This window comes from Danio rerio, chromosome 1, assembly GCF_049306965.1.
Source record: "Danio rerio strain Tuebingen ecotype United States chromosome 1, GRCz12tu, whole genome shotgun sequence".
Classification (NCBI taxonomy): Eukaryota; Metazoa; Chordata; class Actinopteri; order Cypriniformes; family Danionidae; genus Danio; species Danio rerio.
The window spans coordinates 55,379,197-55,401,887 of NC_133176.1; the positions used below are offsets into that span (position 1 = coordinate 55,379,197).

At 32.4% G+C, this 22,691-nt stretch overlaps 1 protein-coding gene across 50 annotated transcripts in view; it reads left to right on the plus strand.

Annotated features, from left to right (window-relative positions):
- Window positions 1-22,691, plus strand: part of nfixa (nuclear factor I/Xa) — a 253,758-nt gene that overhangs the window by 205,394 nt on the left and 25,673 nt on the right. For 16 of the 50 annotated variants that reach the window (XR_012405563.1, XR_012405566.1, XR_012405493.1 and 13 more), the window contains 5 exons: window positions 959-1,083; window positions 1,774-1,854; window positions 12,102-12,233; window positions 18,505-18,674; window positions 21,300-21,456. Coding sequence is in view for 29 of the 50 variants with exons in the window: in XM_073949468.1 (XP_073805569.1) it covers window positions 959-1,083; window positions 1,774-1,854; window positions 12,102-12,233; window positions 18,505-18,674; window positions 21,300-21,456 (665 nt within the window). In the remaining 21 variants the exon portion in view is untranslated. Of the gene's footprint in view, window positions 1-958; window positions 1,084-1,773; window positions 2,699-2,908; window positions 5,166-12,101; window positions 12,234-18,504; window positions 18,675-21,299; window positions 21,457-22,691 lie in introns of those variants that run through there. The other 34 variants (XR_012405553.1, XR_012405559.1, XR_012405572.1 and 31 more) reach the window with 4 other exon arrangements.

Consider the following 22,691-nt stretch of genomic DNA (forward strand, 5'->3'; position numbering starts at 1 on the left):
TAAAATAATATAATATAATATAATATAATATAAAATAATATAATATAATATAATATAATATAATTAATATAATATAATGTATTATAATATAAAATAATATAATATGATATAATGTATTATAATATAATATTATATAATATAAAATTATATAATATAATATAATTAATATATTATAATAAAATATAATTAATATAATATAATATAATGTATTATAATATAATATAAAATAATATAATATAATAAAATATGATATAATATAATTAATATAATATGATAAAATATAGTTAATATAATATAAAATAATATAATATAATATAATATAATATAATATAATATAATATAATATAATATAATATAATATAATATAAAATAATATAATATAATATAATATAATATAATATAAAATAATATAATATAATACAATATAATATAATATAATTAATATAATATAATGTATTATAATATAATATAATATAATATGATATAATGTATTATAATATAATATTATATAATATAAAATTATATAATATAATATAATTAATATATTATAATAAAATATAATTAATATAATATAATATAATGTATTATAATATAATATAAAATAATATAATATAATAAAATATAATATAATATAAAATAATATAATATGATATAATATAATTAATATAATATGATAAAATATAGTTAATATAATATAATATAAAATAATATAATATAATATAATATAATATAATATAATATAATATAATATAATATAATATAATATAATATAAAATAATATAATATAAAATAATATAATATAATATAATATAATATAATATAATATAATATAATATAATATAAAATAATATAATATAATATAATATAATATAATATAATATAATTTTTTTGTTGTTTCTCTGAGTGTCTGCATGTGTGCATTGCTGATCTCTCTGTGGGTTTCTCTGTGTTTCTGCAGCTCAAATAAGCGTAAGTCTATAGATGACAGTGAGATGGAGAGTCCTGTGGACGATGTTTTCTACAGCCGTTCTCCAGCCGGCACCAGCTCTCAGTCCAGCGGCTGGCCCAACGATGTGGACGCAGGTGAGCCACACACACACACACACACACACACACACACACACACACACACACACACACACACACACACACACACACAAACACAAACACACACAAACATGACTTTTACACTGAGGTGGTGCTAATGTCAGATTCATGGCTGTAGTGGCTCACGTTTTCAACGACACAAAAGCCAAAATAAACATACTGTTGCAGATGCTCCTGAAAAATGTAAATGTACTAAATTCTGTTTTATTTAAGACCATAAAATGTATCAACTATTATTTAAGAGGCAGAAAAACATGCACATAAAAGTTAAAAAGGCCAACAACATAAAAATAATTTTGTTAGGGCGGCACGGTGGCTCAGTCCAAACACATGCACTATAGGTGATTTAAATGAAGTAAATTGGGCGTAGTGTATGAGTGTGTAAATGAGTGTGTATGGGTGTTTCCCAGTACTGGGTTGCAGCTGGAAGGGCATCCACTGTGTAAAACAAATACCGGAATTGTTGGCAGTTTATTCCGCTAATAAAGGGACTAAGCTGAAGGAAAATTAATCCAAATGACTTTTTTTCTTGAGTGGAAATGTGAGGGACGAGGACAAACTGGGCTCCAGCACCAAATCTGTGGAGAAAGCGTCAAACACTCCATCTTCATGAGCTCAACACAAAGTTTTCTCCTTCTTTTTAATGTTAACACTTCTCTTCTTCAGTTGCAGTGCAGCACCATTTGACGAATGTTCAAGAGAGGAAGATAAAGCATGAGAATGACGGCGTGCAGTTTCCTTACCATGGTTAGAAGACACAACACACACACACATGCACACGGGCAGAGGAAGCAGATAGGCTAGAGTTAGATTAGGGGTGAAGTATGATGCTTGGTTAGTTTGTTATTGAGTTACTGTTTGATTCCATCCATGTATTTTAGATGTGTATTCTGGGAGTTTGCATTAAACACTGAATATGAAAAATTGAAATTGAAACGTACACGCTGGAAACATTTGTTGAATGAGGAGCCATATTTACAGGGCAAACTCTAACTCAAAATAGAAAAGCATTGCACATTATGCATTTTGGCTGTTCATTTACAAAATGTCTTGGTGGCCAATGTTTGAAACTGGTTTTAAGATTCAAGTGTTTTGTTTACATCTTTATGTAAACTATAGAAATGCAGTTTCGTGAAAATATACAGTTGAAGTCAGAATTTTTAGCCCCCCTGAATTATTAGACCTCTTATTTATTTTTCCCCAATTTCTTTTTAATGGAGAGATTCTTCTCAACACATTTCTAAGCATAATAGTTTTAATAACTCATTTTGAATAATGGATTTATTTTATCTTTACCATGGTGACAGTAAATAATATTTGACTAGATATATTTTAAGACACTTCTATACAGCTTAAAGTGACATTTAAAGGCTTAACTAGGTTAATTAGGTTAACTAGGCAGGTTAGGGTAATTAGGCAAGTTTTTGTATAATGATGGTTTGTTCTGTAGACTATCAAGAAAAAAATAGCTTAAAGAGACTAATAATATTGACCTTAAAATGGTGTTTAAAAAATTAAAAACTGCTTTTATTCTAGCCGAAATAAAACAAATAAGACTTTATCCAGAAGAAAAAATATTATCAGACATACTGTGAAAATTTCCTTGCTCTGTTAAACATTATTTGGAAAATATTTAAAAAAGAAGAAAAAAATTCAAAGGGGGCTAATATTTCTGACTTCAACTGTATATATGACGTGTAGTGGTTTTCTTGGTTTTTCTCTTACTAAATCAAACTCAATCTGGAGGTTATGAATATCAGAAGAATATACTTTATTGTTGACAACAAAGGAGAACTTTCAGGAGACCCCCAGTAGCATCTCTGTCTGAAAAATTCTGTCTCACTGATGTTCTGGCCTGCTTATATACTTCTTTTGCAACTATTTTTCCCTTTGATCTACATATGTCACACAAATTCCACCTAGGTTAACCCCTGACCCCAAATTCCACCTAGGTTAACCCCTGACCTCAATTTCCACCTTGGTTAACCCCTGACCCAAACCTGGTAACTATATAACTTATCCATTTCTTGTGATATGGTAATTCTTCTAATGGTCTGCAAGTCTAGAAGCAGATTATACACATACAGTTTGAATATATAGATTAACTTCACACTTTAAAGAATATAAAATCCACTTCAGACGCATGTGTTAGGTGTTACTTTACAAAACGCTGTTGACTGGCCTGATATGCATAAATGAGGGCACACACAGTGCAATTTGTTGTCGTTGCAAGAGCTTGTGTGCAATTGTTTTGCCATTGGGAGAAATCACATAGAAATTGCTGATGCTTATATGAACGTGCCTCGTACCATGTGAGAGAAAAACCAAGCGGCTTATGATTTCTCTATATAGTGTATTCAGTCATTCATTTTCCTTCCGCTTAGTTTCTTTATTCATCAGGGGTCACCACAGCGGAATCAACCGCCAACTTATCTAGTATGTTTTACACAGCGGATGCTCTTCCAGATGCAACCCAGTACTGGTAAACACTCATACACACTCACATTCACACTCATCCACTATTTCCAATTGAGTTCATCCAATTCGCCCATAGCACATGTCTTTGGACTGTGGGGAAAACCGGAGCACATGAAGGAAACCCACACCAACACAGGGAGAACATGCAAACTCCACACAGAAATGCCTACTGGCCCAGCCGGGACTCAAACCAGTGACCTTCTTGCTGTAAACAGCCAACCTTGTTGCTGGTAGCGGACAGTGCTAACCACTGTGATACACTTGTATAGATTTTAAACAATTTTGGGAGTTGTCGGTGGTTGAAAGAGCCGATCTGCCATCTGAAGTTGAGGTCATCAGAGAGGATAGTTTACCACCGACTAGTCTTTATAAGACTCTCCCAGCAGACACACAGCATCATAAGACTTTAATATTAGGTTAGATTTGGGTCGGCAGCTGTCCAATAACGACATCAAATAAAGTTGATATTTGGTTTATTTAAGGTTGTGTTAGAAAGTGACCAAAATCCAACGCTGAGCCAACATCCTAAACCAACGTCATATTGATGTCAAATACTGACATTTATTCGTCAGGTATAACATCTAATAGACGTCATAGTGGTAACGTCGACACAACGTCAAGCTGCAACATCAGTAGACGTTGATATTTGGCTGTTTTTTAGGTTGCGTTGGAAAGTAACCAAAATACAACATTTGTCCAACATTGGATATTGGGTTCAGACGTCAACCTGATTGTTATTTCGAAACAAAATGCAACGTCCACACAACATTAGGGTATAACCAGGGGCGGATTTAGTGATTTTGGGGGGCTAAACAATTCCAGCCAGGGAGCCCAAAAGATCTAAAATGCACATTTTGTACTTACATTTTTTCATTATTATTTTGCTGTTTTGTTCTTATATCATTCGATATCATTTTCTGAATTTTATCTTAATGCAAAAAAATAACACGTAAAGCACCTTGTAAAACTTTTTGTTTTCTTAAGAGGAATTCACAACTAAACATACTAAATGAAGTTTATTTATAAACTAATTTCGAGAGGATCACGTGCTTATGATTGTTCCCAGCTGTTCACACATCAGCTTATGGTTGATTCTCCAATCAGATGATTCCTAACTTACTATAAATGACCAGAGTTTTCCCCGGGTTCTCCGGTTTCCTCGAACAGCCCAAAAAAACACGCAATCTAAGTAAATTGAAGACCCAAAATTGATACCATAGCGAGTACACCTCTCCTTAGTCATCTATATCCGTCACTTAGCTAGAAATAAGCCGGGGGAAGTTAATCGAGATCTACCTGAGCTCAAACTCCCCTCTCGCCCTGCAAACGGGTGGTAGCCCAGGGCTCGAGGATCTCATAAGCTCGGGGACAGCTCTCCCGGGACAGCATGCCAAACAAGCTTTATTATCAATCATCATCTAAGTGTAAACTCTTGAAACTCTTTTAAATTAAATCTTCACTGATTTGACTGCTGGACTGGTCCATGATTGAAGGTAGGGGACACAGATGCCCAGATGTAATAATTGCGTTGAAATTACCATTTATAATGAAAGTTTATTTTAAAGTTAAAATACCTCGCCGTACAAAATATGATAGAAAACAATGTTATAAATAATTTATGGTATCTTTTATACTTATTTAGGGGCCCTCGGACTTCCTGGGGCCCTAAGCGGCCACTTATCTCGCTTATTCGTTAAGTCCGCCCCTGGGTACAACGTCAATCTGACCTCATGTTGACGTCCTGTGTCTGCTAGGCTGGTTCTGAAAAAGTACATGCATTTGTAGCAAACATTCACAGCTCGTGTCATAATTAAACTATTATGAGCAAGAGAGAGCAATACAGTGAAAGAGCGAGGGGCCCTTTCCTCTGTTTATGTTTTCACTTAATTTCATATGATTTCTTCTGAATTCGGCAGGTATCATAAAATCGTATATTACTGTCCAAGTGGTTTGCACATAAACTCCTCGTATTTAAAAGGAAAAGATTTCAGTTTTCAGTGGATCAATGCACTGTAAATATAACAGATCATGTGATTAAATAACTAGAATAACCAGCAGACCAATCGCAATGCGCACCATCTTGACTATTGTTTTAATTATTATGACACGTCTGACGAACATAAGTCAGTCATCAAAATGCTGTGGTTATATATCCAACAGAAATTATTTTTTTATTTAATTATTTATTTATTTGTTATTGATTGTATTTGATTTAGTTGTCTTGACACACCAAACTGGTGCTTTTCGTGTAAGTTTAAAGTGACAGTTTACCCAAAAATGAAAATGTACCCATTATTTACTTGCACTAAAGGGGTTCCAAAGTTTCTTTATCCTGGTGGAACCAAAAGAAGATATTTTGAAGAATGCTGAAACCAGAGAGTAGGAAAAACACGTATTAAGGACGTCAATGGTTACTAATTACCAATATCCTACAAAAATATCTAATTTTGTGTTCAACAGAAGAAAGAAACTCTAGAACCAGTGAGCAAATTTCATTAATTCATTATTTTTCCTTCAGCTTAGTCCCTTATTTATCAGGGCTCGCCACAGCAGAATGAACCGCCAACTATTTAAGCATATGTTTTACTTTGTGGATTTCCCATTACTGGAAAACACCCATACTCACTCGCATTCACACACACACACTTATACAGCCAATTTAGTTTATTTCACCTATAGCGCATGTGCTTGGACTGTGGGAAAAACCAGAGCACCCGAAGGTGCACCCACAGCATCACAGGGAGAACAAGCAAACTCCACATAGATACACCAACTGGCTCAGCTGGGACTCGAAACAGCAATCTTCTAACCATTGAGCTACAGTCAACTTTCAACAATCCCTATATATTCACAGCTTTGGTTAGAGCACATATTGTTATTATACCTTTTTAATATAATGCTCAATGTTGTTTAGTCTAGTACAAGAGATTTATTGTCGATGAAGGGTTTTTTGGTCTTACTAAGGCAGACACCGAACTGAAGGATCACTGTGGTCACTGTCAGCTTTCTGGAGGAGCCCAGATGGGACGGTCAAAGTCAGAGAAACACACACAGGCACGCAAACACTGAGAAAACGCATAACACAGGTGCACCTTCTGTCCACACACACACACACACACACACTCTCTCTCTCTCTCAGTCTGTGTTCTGGTCCAGATGGCTCTTCCGTGTATCTACAGTAGTGAAGACATCTGCTCCACGTTTGTGTGTGAATGTCATAATCAGACAGAAATGCTTTTCACTACAAACCTTTCTGCATTAATAATACCAGCACCCAAGTATTATTTCATGTTTACCCTATTTACCTGGGGTGTGTATCACTTTAAGCAGCGCAACCATTTTCAAAATCAACAACAATAATAAAAAAAATAATTATATTATATTATATTATATTATATTATATTATATTATATTATATTGTATTATATTATATTATATTATATTATATTATATCATATCATATCATATCATATTATATTATATTATATTATATTAATTATATTATATTATATTATATTATATTATATTATATTATATTATATTATATTATATCATATCATATCATATTATATTATATTATATTAATTATATTATATTATATTATATTATATTATATTATATTATATTATATTATATTATATTAATTATATTATATTATATTATATTATATTATATTATATTATATTATATTATATTATATTATATTATATTATATTATTCATTCATTCATTCATTCATTTTCTTGTCGGCTTAGTCCCTTTATTAATCCGGGGTCACCACAGCAGAATGAACCGCCAACTTATCCAGCAAGTTTTTATGCAGCAGATGCCCTTCCAGCAGCAACCCATCTCTGGAAAACATCCCAACACACATTCACACACACACACTTACACTACGGCCAATTTAGCCTACCCAATTCACCTGTACCGCATGTCTTTGGACTGTGGGGGAAACTGGAGCACCCGGAGGAAACCCACGCGAACGCAGGGAGAACATGCAAACTCCACACAGAAACGCCAACTGAGCCAAGGCTTGACCCAGCGACCTCCTTGCTGTGAGGCAACAACACTACCTACTGTGCCACTGCTTCGCCCCTATATTATATTATATTATATTATATTATATTATATTATATTATATTATATTATATTATATTATATTATATTATATTATATCAATTATATTATATTATATTATATTATATTATATTATATCAATTATATTAAATTATATTATATTAATTATATTATATTTTATTTTATTATATTATATTATATTATATTATATTATATTATATTATATTATATTATATTATATTATATTATATTATATTATATCAATTATTATATTATATTATATTATATTATATTATATTATATTATATTATATTATATTATATTATATTATATTATATTATATTATATTATACTGGAATACTGGATGCTGAAAATGTAAACGGTTTCACAGTAATGAATTGTATATTCAAATATATTCAATAAAAAACTGATATTCTAAATAATATTAATAATTAAAGTTATTACAGTATTTATAATCAAATAAATGCAGCCTTTATGCTAATAAGACTTCTTTCAAAGCATCAAACTATTAGTTTTGAATGGTGGAACATTTAATTTGAGACATATCTTTACTCATCTTTACTCTTTTAGAACACTTCACTTTTCATGTGCGTGCTGCGTTGAGAGAAATGCTGAAATATTTGTTAGATCAAGATTCCCATTTGAAAAGAAGCAGGAGGCGAGAGAGAGTGTGCATGTGTGTGTGTGTGTGTGCACATTCAGTGATAAATATACATATACAGACTTAACACTTTCACTCGCATTTGCACACTCCCACACACACGGGTGTTCTCTCTGGCACACACACACACACACACACACACACACACACACACACACACACACACACACACACACACACAAGAACAAACACAACAGAAAGTGCACAGAGAAAGGGGAATTAAGCTGAAATGGGATTTAATGCCTTGTAATGTAGAGAGGAAAAAATAGCAACAAACTGAAGTGAAGTTTAAGTGTGTGTGTGTGTGTGTGTGTGTGTGTGTGTGTGTGTGTGTGTGTGTGTGTATGTGTTTGTGTATGAGTAATACTAAGCAATGGGTGCCAAAAGGACTCGGTGTGTGTGTTTTCTTTGGTTTTTCTCCAATTATGAGCCATCCCTGCTCTGTTATCACTTTCTCCTGCAATTTCTCACCTCTTCATGTTATTTTCATCCCTCTTTCATCTTTCTGGTGATGGATCGAAGCAGTTGAGGTGTTGCTAATTTAATAGTTGAGGAACGCTTACAGAAGACGTGATATGATGTGGGACTGTAGAAATGTGTCGACGTTGATGGCGGTATTTCTCCTATGGCTATTTGTGGACGGGACTGCTTTACGTTATTTACACATTAAGGGTTGCGGAGGAATGTGAAAATACAAAAGCAGGACGTGACCCGAGTGGGGCGAGATGAGGGGGAAAAGATACTTCATGAAGGAGTTGTGAAGCTGAGATTAGTTAAAAGTGTTGTTTAAAGGTGTGGGAATGGTTTGCGGAGCTTATTTATAATATTGCTTGAATCATTTTTAAGTTCACTATCAATTTTTAAAAGCGTTTGGTCTAGGCCTGTCACAATAATCAATATATCAATTGTCACACAACACATGGACATGACCTCAGTCATTTTTGGTGGTGCATTTACCGGCCACTTTATTAGGTACACCTTACTAGTACCGGGTTGGACTCCCTTTTGGCTCCGAAACTGCCTTAATCCTTCGCGGGATAGATTCAACAAGGGACTGGAAATATTACTAAGCGATTTTGCTCCATGATAGCATCACAATAACATCCCAAAGTGCTCTATTGGATTGAGATTTTAAGCCTCTAGGTTCAATGTGTTGTAGGTTAAGAGATGATCTTCTGCACACCTCAGATGTGTTATTTGAGTTACTGTTGCCTTTCTATCAGCTCAAACCTGATACCTCTGGCATCAACAAGGCATTTGCGCCCACAGAACCGCCGCTCACTGGATATTGTCTCTTTTTCGGACCATTCTCTGTATACCCTAGAGATGGTTGTGCGTGAAAATCCCAGTAGATCAGCAGTTTCTGAAATACACAGACCAGCCTGTCTAGCGTCCATAACCATGCCACATTCAAAGTCACTTAAATGACCTTTCTTCACCATTCTGATGCTCAGTTTGAACTGCAGCAGATCGTCTTGAGCATGTCTACAGACCTAAATGCATTGAGTTGCTGCAATGTGATTGGCTGATTAGAAATTTGCGTAAATGAGCAGTTGGTGTACCTAATAAAGTGGCCGGTGAGTGTACATCACCCACCCATACAAAAAAAAAAAAAAAAACAATTCTAGCAACATTTTAGCTGTGTGCGCAACATGTCTATCTCTATTGGAGGTGTCAGTGTGGTTAAAAAAACACTGTAGTGTTTACTATAAGGGATTTTAGTATATTTTGCCGGCAGTTAGCTCTCTGGAACTCTCACATGGTCGCCCACTGAAGCTAAGCAGGGCTGTGCCCGGTCAGTACCTGGATGGGAGACCACATGGGAAAGCTAGGTTGCTGCCGGAAGTGGTGTTAGTGAGGCCAGCAGGGGGCGCTCAACCTGTGGTCTATGTGGGTCCTAATGCCCCAGTATAGTGACGGGGACTCTATAATGCTCAGTGAGCGCCATCTTTCGGATGAGACGTTAAACCGAGGTCCCGACACTTTGTGGTCGTTAAAACTCCCAGGATGTCCTTCAAATAAGAGTAGGGGTTTAACCCCGGCATCCTTGCCAAATCTGCCCACTGGCCTCTCCATCATGGCCTCCTAACCCTCCCCATATCATGTTTCTAAACCCCCCCCATTGTGTAAAGTGCTTTGAGTGCCCAGAAAAGCGCTATATAAATGTAAGGAATTATTATTATTATTATTTTCATGTGTTTGTCTGACTACTGAAAGTAAGTCTGGTAGCAGATATCGCAGCCTCTCTTACTTTATACCTTGCACTTTTTAGTTAACTTTTATTATTATTTGTTTAGGATATGCGTTTTCACATTCTGATTCCAATGCCTGATTATTAAATTGTTAAAATGACTGTAATTAAAGGAAATATGCTTAAGAATTAAATATAATGTGTTCTATGGAAGAATGTATTTGCATTGTAATGATATTATATTGTCATACTGGCATTATATATAGAGAGTGGGATAAAATAAATCTTAATCTTGATCTTAAAAATTACGATGATATTATCACAATATATTTGGGTGCAATATATCGTACAACTAAACATATATATTGTGACAGGCCTAGTTTGGTCTTTTTACGCAAGAGTGATTTTTATTTGAAGTAGATTTTGTACTGATAAAACTTGTTTAACTTAACTGTTTCAGTTTTACCTTGTAAAGTTTCTTTTATATCTTGCATCTTGTTTAAGTTGTAAATCTGTATTTATACAGCCTTTTGTTAGTGTTATTATTAATTAAAAATTATTCATATTAATGTAACTTTTACTTTTTAAGTTTCACTTTTATATTTGCTCTATCATGTTTATATTTGACTGTAGTTTTTTTATTATATGAATTACATTTCACTTCCATAAAAATCATCCAATTCAATCTAAAGTAATAGTGAATTTGGTGAAATTACATTTATGTGACATATTATATTATATTATTTAATATTATATTATTTAATATTATATTATATTATATTATATTATATTATATTATATTATATTATATTATATTATATTAGAGGGAAAGAAAATTTCTTATTAAAGTAAAGATGATCTAAAAAGTAAACTTACATATATTTAATAATAAATATAAAATAAATGTTTAAAAATTCTGCAGACTTTTGAAAAAATATGAACTATATTTCATGCAATACTTAAATATTTTAATAAATGTATTAAGTTCTAAATCTTTGATTATTTATTCAGTATTTAATTATTCTTCAGTATTTATTTTAGATTATCTAATGACTACATTTCCAAATATTTATTAAAATGAACATTTTGTTAAAAAAATCTAATATGATAAAACATATTTAATCAAATTTACCAGATTTTCCAAAAAATTCATTCATTACTGTTACAATTCCACCTAAAATACAGCATATACTTTCATCATTAGCCTTCCTGAATTAGTAAACTAAAAATAAAAACTTTTTATTCTAGCCAAAGTAAAACAAATAAGACTTTCTCCAGAAGAAAAAATATTATAGAAAATACTGTGAAAAAAATCCCTTGCTCTGTTTAACATCATTTGTGAAATATTTGAAAAATATGATGTAAAAAATAACTTTAATCACATTTTCAATCAAACCGCGCACCATTTTGATTCATTCGATCCATCAACATGGCTGGTGTATTAAAATGAATGTCCATCACTGACTAAGAAGACTAGTGCAGTGAGCTAGTTGAGCTAGTGAGCGATTAGCGTGTGATTGGTGTGTGCTGTGCCCTGCTGTTGTTGTTGACGTGTGGTTTCTGGCAGGGCTGTCCTCTCCTGGGTCTCTAAAGAAGCCAGCGGGGAAATTCGATTTCAGCGCCCTGTCAGCACAGACGAGGTCCCCCCGAATGGCCTTCACACACCACCCGCTGCCCATGCTGGCAGGCGTGAGACCAGGTGAGACAGACACACTCCAGCAGAGACAGACAGAACTGTTTAGATCTCAGAGCAGGCTTCTGATTGGTTCAAAATGTGTTATTAGTGCATTACACTAGTTCAAAACTTGCCCTCGGGGGCGCCTGATTGGCTGAGTCATTGATGGAGGCCTTTTGATTGGCTGGGCAGAGAGACAGAGAAAGAGGGAGAGAGAGTGCAGAGCCACAGTTCATGAATGACATCATCCATCCACCAGCCCTCTTTCTCTCTCCATCTTTTCCTCTTCTCTCATCATCATTTCATCCACTTCTTTTTTCCCTCTCTATTTCATAAGTGCGTTTGGTGAATTTACTTTTTCGTCAGACGTGCAATGTAGTTTTTGTTCATATTTATGCTTACATTCAAAGCTAATTATGTTTCATAATTATTATATGCAAATTAGTATATTTTATTATGTAAATTAATATATGTATATTATATATAGTATTGTCTTATGCATATTAGCATAGTTTTATTATGTTTATAAGTATACGTATATTAGAATATGCATATTAGTATATTAGTAAATGTATATTAGAATATGCATAATAGTATATTAGTATATGTATATTAGTATATGCATATTAGTATATTTTATTATATATTAGTATATGTATATTAGTATATGCATATTAGTATATTAGTATATGTATATTAGTATATTTTATTATATATTAGTATATGTATATTAGTATATGCATATTAGTATATTAATATATGTATATTAGTATATTTTATTATATATTAGTATATGTATATTAGTATATGCATATTAGTATATTAATATATGTATATTAGTATATTTTATTATATATTAGTATATGTATATTAGTATATGCATATTGGTATATTAGTATATGCATATTAGTATATTTTATTATATATTAGTATATGTATATTAGTATATTTTATTTTATTATAGAATATGCATATAAGTATACTTTATTATGTATGTTTGTATATGTATATTAGTATATTATTATATGTGTATGAGTATATGCATATTAGTATATTAACATATGTATATTAGTATATTTTCTCATATATAGTAGTATATGTATATTAGAATATGCATATTATTATATATTAGTATATATATATTAGTATATTTTATTATATATTAGTATACTTTATTATGTATATTTGTACATGTATATTAGTATATTTTTATGTAAATTAATATATGTATGTAAGTATATTTTATACATATAAATATTAGCATATGTATGTCAGTTTAGGAATATTATTATATTTTATTATATATATTAGTATATGCATATTAGTAGATTTTATCATATATAATAGTATATGTATATTAGAATATGCAAATTATTATATATTAGTATATGTATATTAGTATACTTTATTATGAATAATTGTATATGTATATTAGTATTTTTTATGTAAATTAGTATATATATATATATATATATATATATATATATATATATATATATATATATATATATATATATATATATATATATATATATATATATATATATATATAAGTATATTTTATACATATAAAAATTGGCATATATATTTGTATTTGCATATTAGTGTATTTTATCTTATATAGTAGTAAATGGATATTAGAATATGCAAATTAATATATATTAGGATTTTTATATATTAGGATTAAATTATATTAGGATTTTTATTTTGCATTTCATTATATGTATTGTATATATACTATTTTGTGTTCTGTATATTAGGATATTTTTATTTTGTATATTAGTATATGTATATTAGTATATTTTATTATGTAAATTAGTGTATGCATATTAGGCCATTTTACTAGTATATTTCTATTATGTATATTAGTATATTGTATTTTGTATTTTTATTATGTATAATAGTATATGTGTATTATATGTTAGTATATGTATTTCATGCATATTAGTGTATGTATGTGATGTATATTAGTACATTATGTGTCACTAATAATGAGTTTTGTGCAGTTATACAGTTTGAAACTTGAAGATAATCGTCATTTTTAATGTAATTTTAATTGATTTATGTTCTGTAAGCAGTTGTTTAATGTGCAGGCTTTTGCAGTGTAGAAAAAAAACACTTACAGACACATGTAAAGCTGCCCACCAAACAATGTTGTGTTTAATAGACGTCTTATAGGTCTAAACATAGACAGCTTAGCTAAAGCATGGCTAAATTTGGACATCTAAGAATAGACCCAAGTCCCAACAACAGTGTTCGCTTCTCGATACCCTCGAATTATCCTCAATTCAAACCTTCTCATTTCCTTATGGATCACCCGAGACCTTCTGAAAAAGGCGAGGAGAAGACGCAAACAGAAGAAGCCATGAGGGAACATTTATAAAGCTTCCCCAACGCGTAACAGATGCGTGACCAAGAGAATCCTATATAAAAGCTCTACCATTCGCTCTCTCCTTTTCCAAAACTGGCCAGCGTCATTCAAACTGGCACAGGACAAAATCCACAAATAATACTGCAGAAGCGGGCTAATAAAAATGACCTTTTAAAAAATTTAAAACTGCTTTTATTCTAGCTAAAATAAAGCAAATAAGACTTTCTCCAGAAGAAAAAATATTGTCTGAAATACTACGCAAATTTCCTTGCTCTGTTAAACATCATGTTGGAAATATTTGGAAAATTCAAAGGATGGCGAATCATTTTGACTTGAACTTGTGTATGTTAGTTTTGAAATACTTTCCAGGCCTTGAATCCATATGTCTGAAATTCCGTGCTGACGATGCCCTTATCCAGCTCTTCTTGGCAGACGCATTCAGAAACACCATGAAAATCCCATCAGTTTACCATGATATTCTGAGGCTTTAAGACTGCGGTCTCGCAGGCCGTCTCCATTCCCACCCAAAGGAGAGCCATCCAAAAAAGCTCCCTGTTGTGTTTCCCTGTCGTCCCGGATGTTTAATCCCATCCGACGGCCCTGTGAGAAGCACAGAATTAGCCTCCGTCCGCGTCCGGCTGCAGTAAAAGGTCAGCGGGACCGAGAGCGGCGGCTTTAAATGGATTATTCCTGCATGTGATTCTGGAAGTTTTGTTTATTTTCTGCGGCAGACGCTTCTGGTTAGCGTGTTTATGTAGAGTCGAGACAGTGGAGGAGGAAAAAGAAGCGAGGTTTGCGTTTCTAATGCGCGTGTGTGAGTTATGGATGGATGTTGGCCGCTGTTGGGAAAGAGATACTGTGGTTTTTCTTTTGTGAGTGATGAATAACTCTTGTGGAGATTGAGAAGATACCGTTTTTTTGTTTGTGTGTGTGTGTGCGTGTGTGTGTGCATGTGTGTGTGTTTGTTGGCACCCTATAACGCCTGGCTCCTGCCCAGTACCTAATGAGATTAAGAAGCACCAAAAAGAAAAAAAAAGGGGGAGTTAGAGATAGATGAAAAAGAAGGACAGCGTGAGATAGATGAAGAGGAGAAAAGGAGGATGGTGGAAATGGCATGTAAAGAAGCAGTTCTGCTAAATATGAACATTTGTTCAGGGGTTTTTTGCTTATATAAATATGCATGACCTTGTTTTTTATGTGGATCATCAAAGGAGATGGTTATTAGAATGTCCAAGCTGCTCTTTTCCATTTAAAATGCTGGTGTGAAGGAGTGAAATGAGCAAATTCAATGCTTGTTGTTATTCAAGAGTTTATGAAATGGATTATATGTGAAAGTAAATACATCTACACTAAGGTGTTATAAAAATTTATATTAAATGTTTTTAGCTATTTATTTATCAAATGATTTGACAAAAATCTGTTGTAATAAATGAAGACAGAGTAAACATAATTAAGCAACTGTTTTTACCAGTAATAATTAAAAAACTATAAAGCATAATAACATAATTTTTTTGCTTATTTAAATATGCATGACCTTGTTTTTTAAGTGCATTATCAAAAGAGATGATTATTAGAATGTCCAGGCTGGTCTTTTCCATTTAAAATGCTGGTGTGAAGGAGTGAAATGAGAAAAAATTCAATGCTTGTTGTTAGTCAAGAGTTTATGAAATGGATTATATGTGAAAGTAAATACATCTACACTAAGGTGTTATAAAAATTTATATAAAATGTTTTTAGCTATTTATTTATCAAATGATTTGACAAAAATCTGTTGTAATAAATGAAGACAGAGTAAACATAATTAAGCAACTGTTTTTACCAGTAATAATTAAAAAAATATAAAGCATAATAACATAATTTTTTTGATTATTTAAATATGCATGACCTTGTTTTTTTATGTGGATCATCAAAAGAGATGGTTATTAGAATGTCCAAGCTGCTCTTTTCCATTTAAAATACTGGTGTGAAGGTGTGAAATGAGCAAATTCAATGCTTTTTGTTAGTCAAGAGTTTATTAAATGGATTAAATGTGAAAGTAAATACATTTGCAGTAAAGTGTTACAAAAATGTTTCTATCTTTAATGTTTTTTATTATTTATTTATCAGATGATTTGACTCAAATCTGCTTTAATAAATGAATATTTTAATAAATGTTTTTACCATTAATTATAAAAGACAATATTTCATAAGGCAGATTAGCATTTTAGGCTGCTCTTTTCCATTCAATGTCCGGGTGTGAAGCTGTAAAAAATGAGCAAATTCAATGCTTGCTGTTAGTCAAGAGTTTAACAAATGGATTAAATGTGAAAGTAAATACATTTACAGTAAATTGTTACAAGAAGTTTCTAATTTAAATGTTTTTTAGCTATTTATTTATCAAATGATTTGACAAAAATCTGTTCTAACGAAGACAGAATAAACAGAAATAATTAAGCAATGTTTTTTCACAGAAATAATAAACAATAATAATAAAGCACAATAACATAAGTTTTTTTTTTTTTGCTTATATAAATATGCATGACCTTGTTTTTCTGTGGAACATCAAAAGAGATGGTTATTAGAATGTCCAAGCTGCTATTTTCCATTCGAAAAGCTGGTGTGAAGGTGTAAAAATGAGAAAATTCGATGCTTTTTGTTAGTCAAGAGTTTATTAAAGGGATTAAATGTGAAAGTAAATACATTTACAGGAAAGTGTCACAAAAAGTTTCTATTTTAAATGTTTTTTATTATTATTTATTTATCAGCTGATTTGACAAAAATCTGTTCTAATAAATGAAGACAGAATAAACAGAATTAAATAAAAGAAAATGTTTAATAGAGCACAATAACATTTTAGGCTGATGTTTATCAGAATGTCCAAGCTGCCCTTTTTTCCCATTCAAAATGCTGGTGTGAAGGTGTAAAAATAAGCAAATTCAATGCATTTGTTAGTCGAAAGTTTATTAAATGTGAAATTAAATATATTTACATTAAAGTGTTGCAAAAAAATTCTATTTTATAAGTTTTTTTAACTATTTGACTCAAATCTGTGAAAGTAAATATATTTACAGTAAAGTGATACAAAATGTTTCTATTTTAAACCACACGTCATTTTTTTATCAGATGATTCGACAAAAAGCTGTTCTAATAAATGAGGACAGAATAAACAGAATGAAATAAAAGAAAATGTTTAATAAAGCACAATAATGTTTTAGGCTGATGTTTATCAAAATGTCCAAGCTGCTCATTTCCGTTCAAAATGCCATTTTAAAAGTCTAAAATGAGCAAATTCAATGCTTTTTATTAGTCAAGAGTCAAAATTTCTGTCACGTTTCGTCTGGTGCAAACAGCCAGAATGCTTATCACTGCAAATCTCATCATGTATCGCCTTAATAGGCCACGGGGTTACAATGTAACCTGCTCACCTAATGTTTGTGTTCATAGTATTTTTATTATTTGCTAATTAATAACCACCTCATGTGGAAATCTGTATCTACGTTTCATTTGGGAGTCTGCTACTGTCCACCAGAGGTCACATTTCAGTCACGGACAAACACTTTGAGAGCCTTCCTGACTGAATGAATGAAATGCACTGTTTTCCACCAAGGCAACTCGGGGTGCTGAAATATAATAGGCTAAACGGGCAGTGGGTGGGTTACAAAGAACCAAAACAAAGAGTCGTTCTGGCACGTAACACACACGTTTTCTAAGCAGAATATCTGACTTCAGCATTGTTTTTTAGATAAACAAGAATGTTCACTCAGCATGTTTCTTAAATATCAGCTAACATATTCTGGTGTTTTTACACTTTAGAAGAGTCACAAACTTACATACAGCACCTTTAAACTATTACCTTAAGCATAAAGCATCACTAGCAGATGGATCTAAGGGTCTAAATTTATATGTCTGAGTATCTCACACACCGTTTCTCTGTGTTTTCTTCAGGGAGTCCACGAGCCTCTGCCTCTGCTCTTCATTTCCCCGCTCCCTCCATCATCCAGCAGTCCAGTCCATACTTCACCCACCCCACCATCCGCTACCACCACCATCAGGACCCGCTCAAAGAGTTCGTCCAGTTCGTCTGTGCTGACGGCTCAGGGCAGCCGGGGGCACAGGTAACACACACACACACATGCACATGGACACACGCACACACTCAGATGCACACAGATACTGACACACACATACATACACACACAATCATTCAGATGCACATACACACACACACACACACACACACACACACAGATGCACAGACATACTGACATACAAACACACACATGCCCTCACAGTCTTACACTCAGGTGTACACACACACATACTGATACACAAACACACACACACACTTTTACACACATGAACACATAAACATAATGACACACAGACTGCACCAACATACACACTCAGATGCACACATACACACACTCAGATGCACACACAGTCTTACACGCCGATACACACACACACATACTGATACATAAACACACACACACACTTTTACACACATGCACACACATACTCGTAGATGCACAGACATACACATACTCAGATGTACGCGCACACACACACACACACACACACACACACACACACACACACACACACACACACACTCAGATGCACACACATACGTATGCATGCACACACATACACACACAGAGATTCACACTCAGATGCCAGACATAATGACACACAGACTCACCCACATACACTCTCAGATGCACAGCACACACACTCAATGCACACACACATGAACACAGACACAGAGTTGCACATACAGTACATGCACACTCAGAAACACACACACACACACACACACACACACACACCACACACACCACACACACACACACACACACATACACACACACACACACACACACACACACACACACACACACACACACACACACACACACACACATCTCTGCTAAAGTCTCTCTCTCCTCTCTCTCTGTCTCTTCTTCTCCATCTTCTAACACTGGTCAGTCTTCGTTGTCTCTGTTGTTTTGAGTTCAGGTTCATCCCTCATTCCTTAGAAAGTGTCATGAAACATATTTGGCTTCTTTCCGGGTTTAAGAGGGAGGATTCATCCTGACAGAGATGGCTTTAAAACGAAAATCAGCTAAAATGTGGAAGGGAAATATCATGAATAAATGATTATTTTTAGTGTATTTTGTACATTTGTTATGAAATACAGGTTAAAGGTAATTTTCAACCTATTCCTCACACAAAAACATACTGTAGAAGACATAAATCATAATATATTATAATAGGGATGTCCAGGTTGTCATTATTTTTTAACGTGGAATATAATATGATATATAATATAATATAATATAATATAATATAATATAATATAATATAATATAATATAATATAATATAATATAATATAATATCTCTAGCGCCCCCTTCAGTACCAAAATGTAATGCCAGAATAAAGGTCTGTTCGAACCAAAACGTTAAATGTAACTATAGGATAAAATAATAGTTATCGTTATATTGTAATAGTGTATATTAGTGTAATTTAAAATAATAAAATATAATAAATATTTTTAGAAACGCCTTGAGTACCAACATTTTATGCCACAATAAATTTCTGTTCACACCAAAACGTTAAATACAATTATACAATAATATTGGTTATCATTATATTAAAATAGTGTAAATTAATGTAAATTGATATAATATAATATCTCTATCGCCCCTTGAGTAACAACATTTTATTCCACTATAAAGCTCACACCAAAATCACACCAAAATGATAAATATAACTGCATGTTAGTGTATATCAATATAATAAATATCTCTAGCGCCCCCTTGAGTACCATATTAAATACCACAATAAATGTATTTTTTCACAAAAACGTTAAATATAACTATACGATAACATCATAGTTATTGTTATATTATAATAGTATGCCAATAAAGAAAAAAAGGATTTTCAAGTTGGATTCTAAGTGGACTGCAAAAAATGCCAAAATACAGGCATTGCAGATATGGAAAATGTTAAATTATAATAACAATAATAATTACAAACAATTGTACTCATTATAAAGTTAAATTGAGTTGAGAACATTAATTATAAAGTAGAAACAATTTTGCTTAGTCCTCCTTTACATTCAGCCAGTTGCTAAAACAGTGCAGTCTGTTCACATTATCGGGGGACAATGTGGACCTTTTCTTTTGAATGATGTGAGCTGAGAGTGCAACACAATATATAAATATATATTTATATATATATCATAAATATAATTTCACATCATTAAACCTGGCATTTTGATGTTCCTTTGTGCTCAATCTACATTATTCAATAGCTCTTAATGTATGCATTAATAAAAAAATCTTAATTTTGTGCACATTTTCTAACTATAAGCATTTAATGTAGGAGATCATTTGCAAAATCTCCTTTTTTATTCAAACACACACATAAATGATTAGAATATAAAGGCAGAGTTAAGAAAAGCTAAATAAATGCAACTGGGCTGCTTTTTTTTTCTTCATTCAAAACCAGATTGCTCCTATTACTGTATGCTTCATGACACTGTAATAACTCGGCGTGTATGTTTAATAATTTTCGAATGTTTTTTGTACATTTTGTAACGTTCCAAGTTCACCCTTTGTGATTGCACGCCTCCACATTTCTGTCTGTGTGTACATGTGTGTGCGCGTGTGTGTATGAGTGCCTCTTTCACCCCCTCACCATCTGTATGTGTGTGTGTGTGTGTGTATCTGCAGCCTAACGGGAGCGGTCAGAACAAACTGCCCGGCTCCTTCTTACTGCCACCTCCTCCTCCTCCGGTAGCGCGGCCGGTGCCGATGCCCCTCTCCCTGCCCGAGCACAAACCCAGCCACACACACCCCGAGAGCGGAGTGGGCTCTCCGGCCTCGCCCTGTAAGTGTCCGCTCAAGCACCAGACCCACCAGAGCCCTAAAAAAAAACCCCGCTGCGCTCACAGTAATTCATCAGAGGGAACATTAGGAATGAAACAAACACTACACAAGTACGCCAATGCAGACAGGGTTGTTTTTCTTGTCATCGTATCTTAAAGCGTTAGGTCCGTTTACTCGAAATTTTAGTTGAACTAAAAAGCATTATAGTTGACAATACTAGTTACTAGGATATATCCGTGTAAATAAAACATGCTTGAAAACTCTAGCACCCTCTTGAGTGCTAAAATTTAATGCCACAATAAAGCTCTGTTCACACCAAAATGATAACTATAACTGTAACGATAATATAATGGTTATTCTTATATTATAATAGTGTGTATTAGTCTAAATCAATATAATATAATATAATATAATATAATATAATATAATATAATATAATATAATATAATATAATACCTCTAGCACCCCCTTCAGTACCAAAATTTAATGCCAGAATAAAGGTCTGTTCGAACCGAAACGTTAAATGTAACTATACGATAACTTTATAGTTATCGTTTTATCATAATAGTGTAAATTAGTGTAATTTAAAATAATAAAATATAATAAATATTTCTAGAAAATTTTGAGTACCAAAATTTTATGCCACAATAAATTTCTGTTCTCACCAAAACGTTATATAAATATAATTATACAATAATATTAGTTATCGTTATATTAAAATAGTGTATATTAATGTAAATTGATATAATATAATATCTCGATCGCCCCTTGAGTAACAACATTTTATTCCACTATAAAGCTCACATCAAAATGATAAATATAACTGCATGTTAGTGTATATCAATATAATAAATATCTCTAGCGCCCCCTTGAGTACCATATTTAATACCACAATAAATGTATGTTTACACAAAAACATTAAATATAACTATACGATAATATAATAGTTATTGTTATATTATAATAGTGTATATTAGAGGCAATCAATATAATATAAAATAATATAATATCTCTAGCGCCCCTTTGAGTATCAAAATTTATGCCACAATAAACCTCTGTTCACACCAAAACGTTAAACATAACTCTACAATAATATAATAGTTATTGTTATATTATAATAGTGTATGTTAGTGTAATCGATATAATGTAATATAATAAATATCTCTAGCGCCCCCTTGAGTATCAAAAATTTAATACCACAATAAACGTCTGTCCACACAAAAACGTTAAATATAA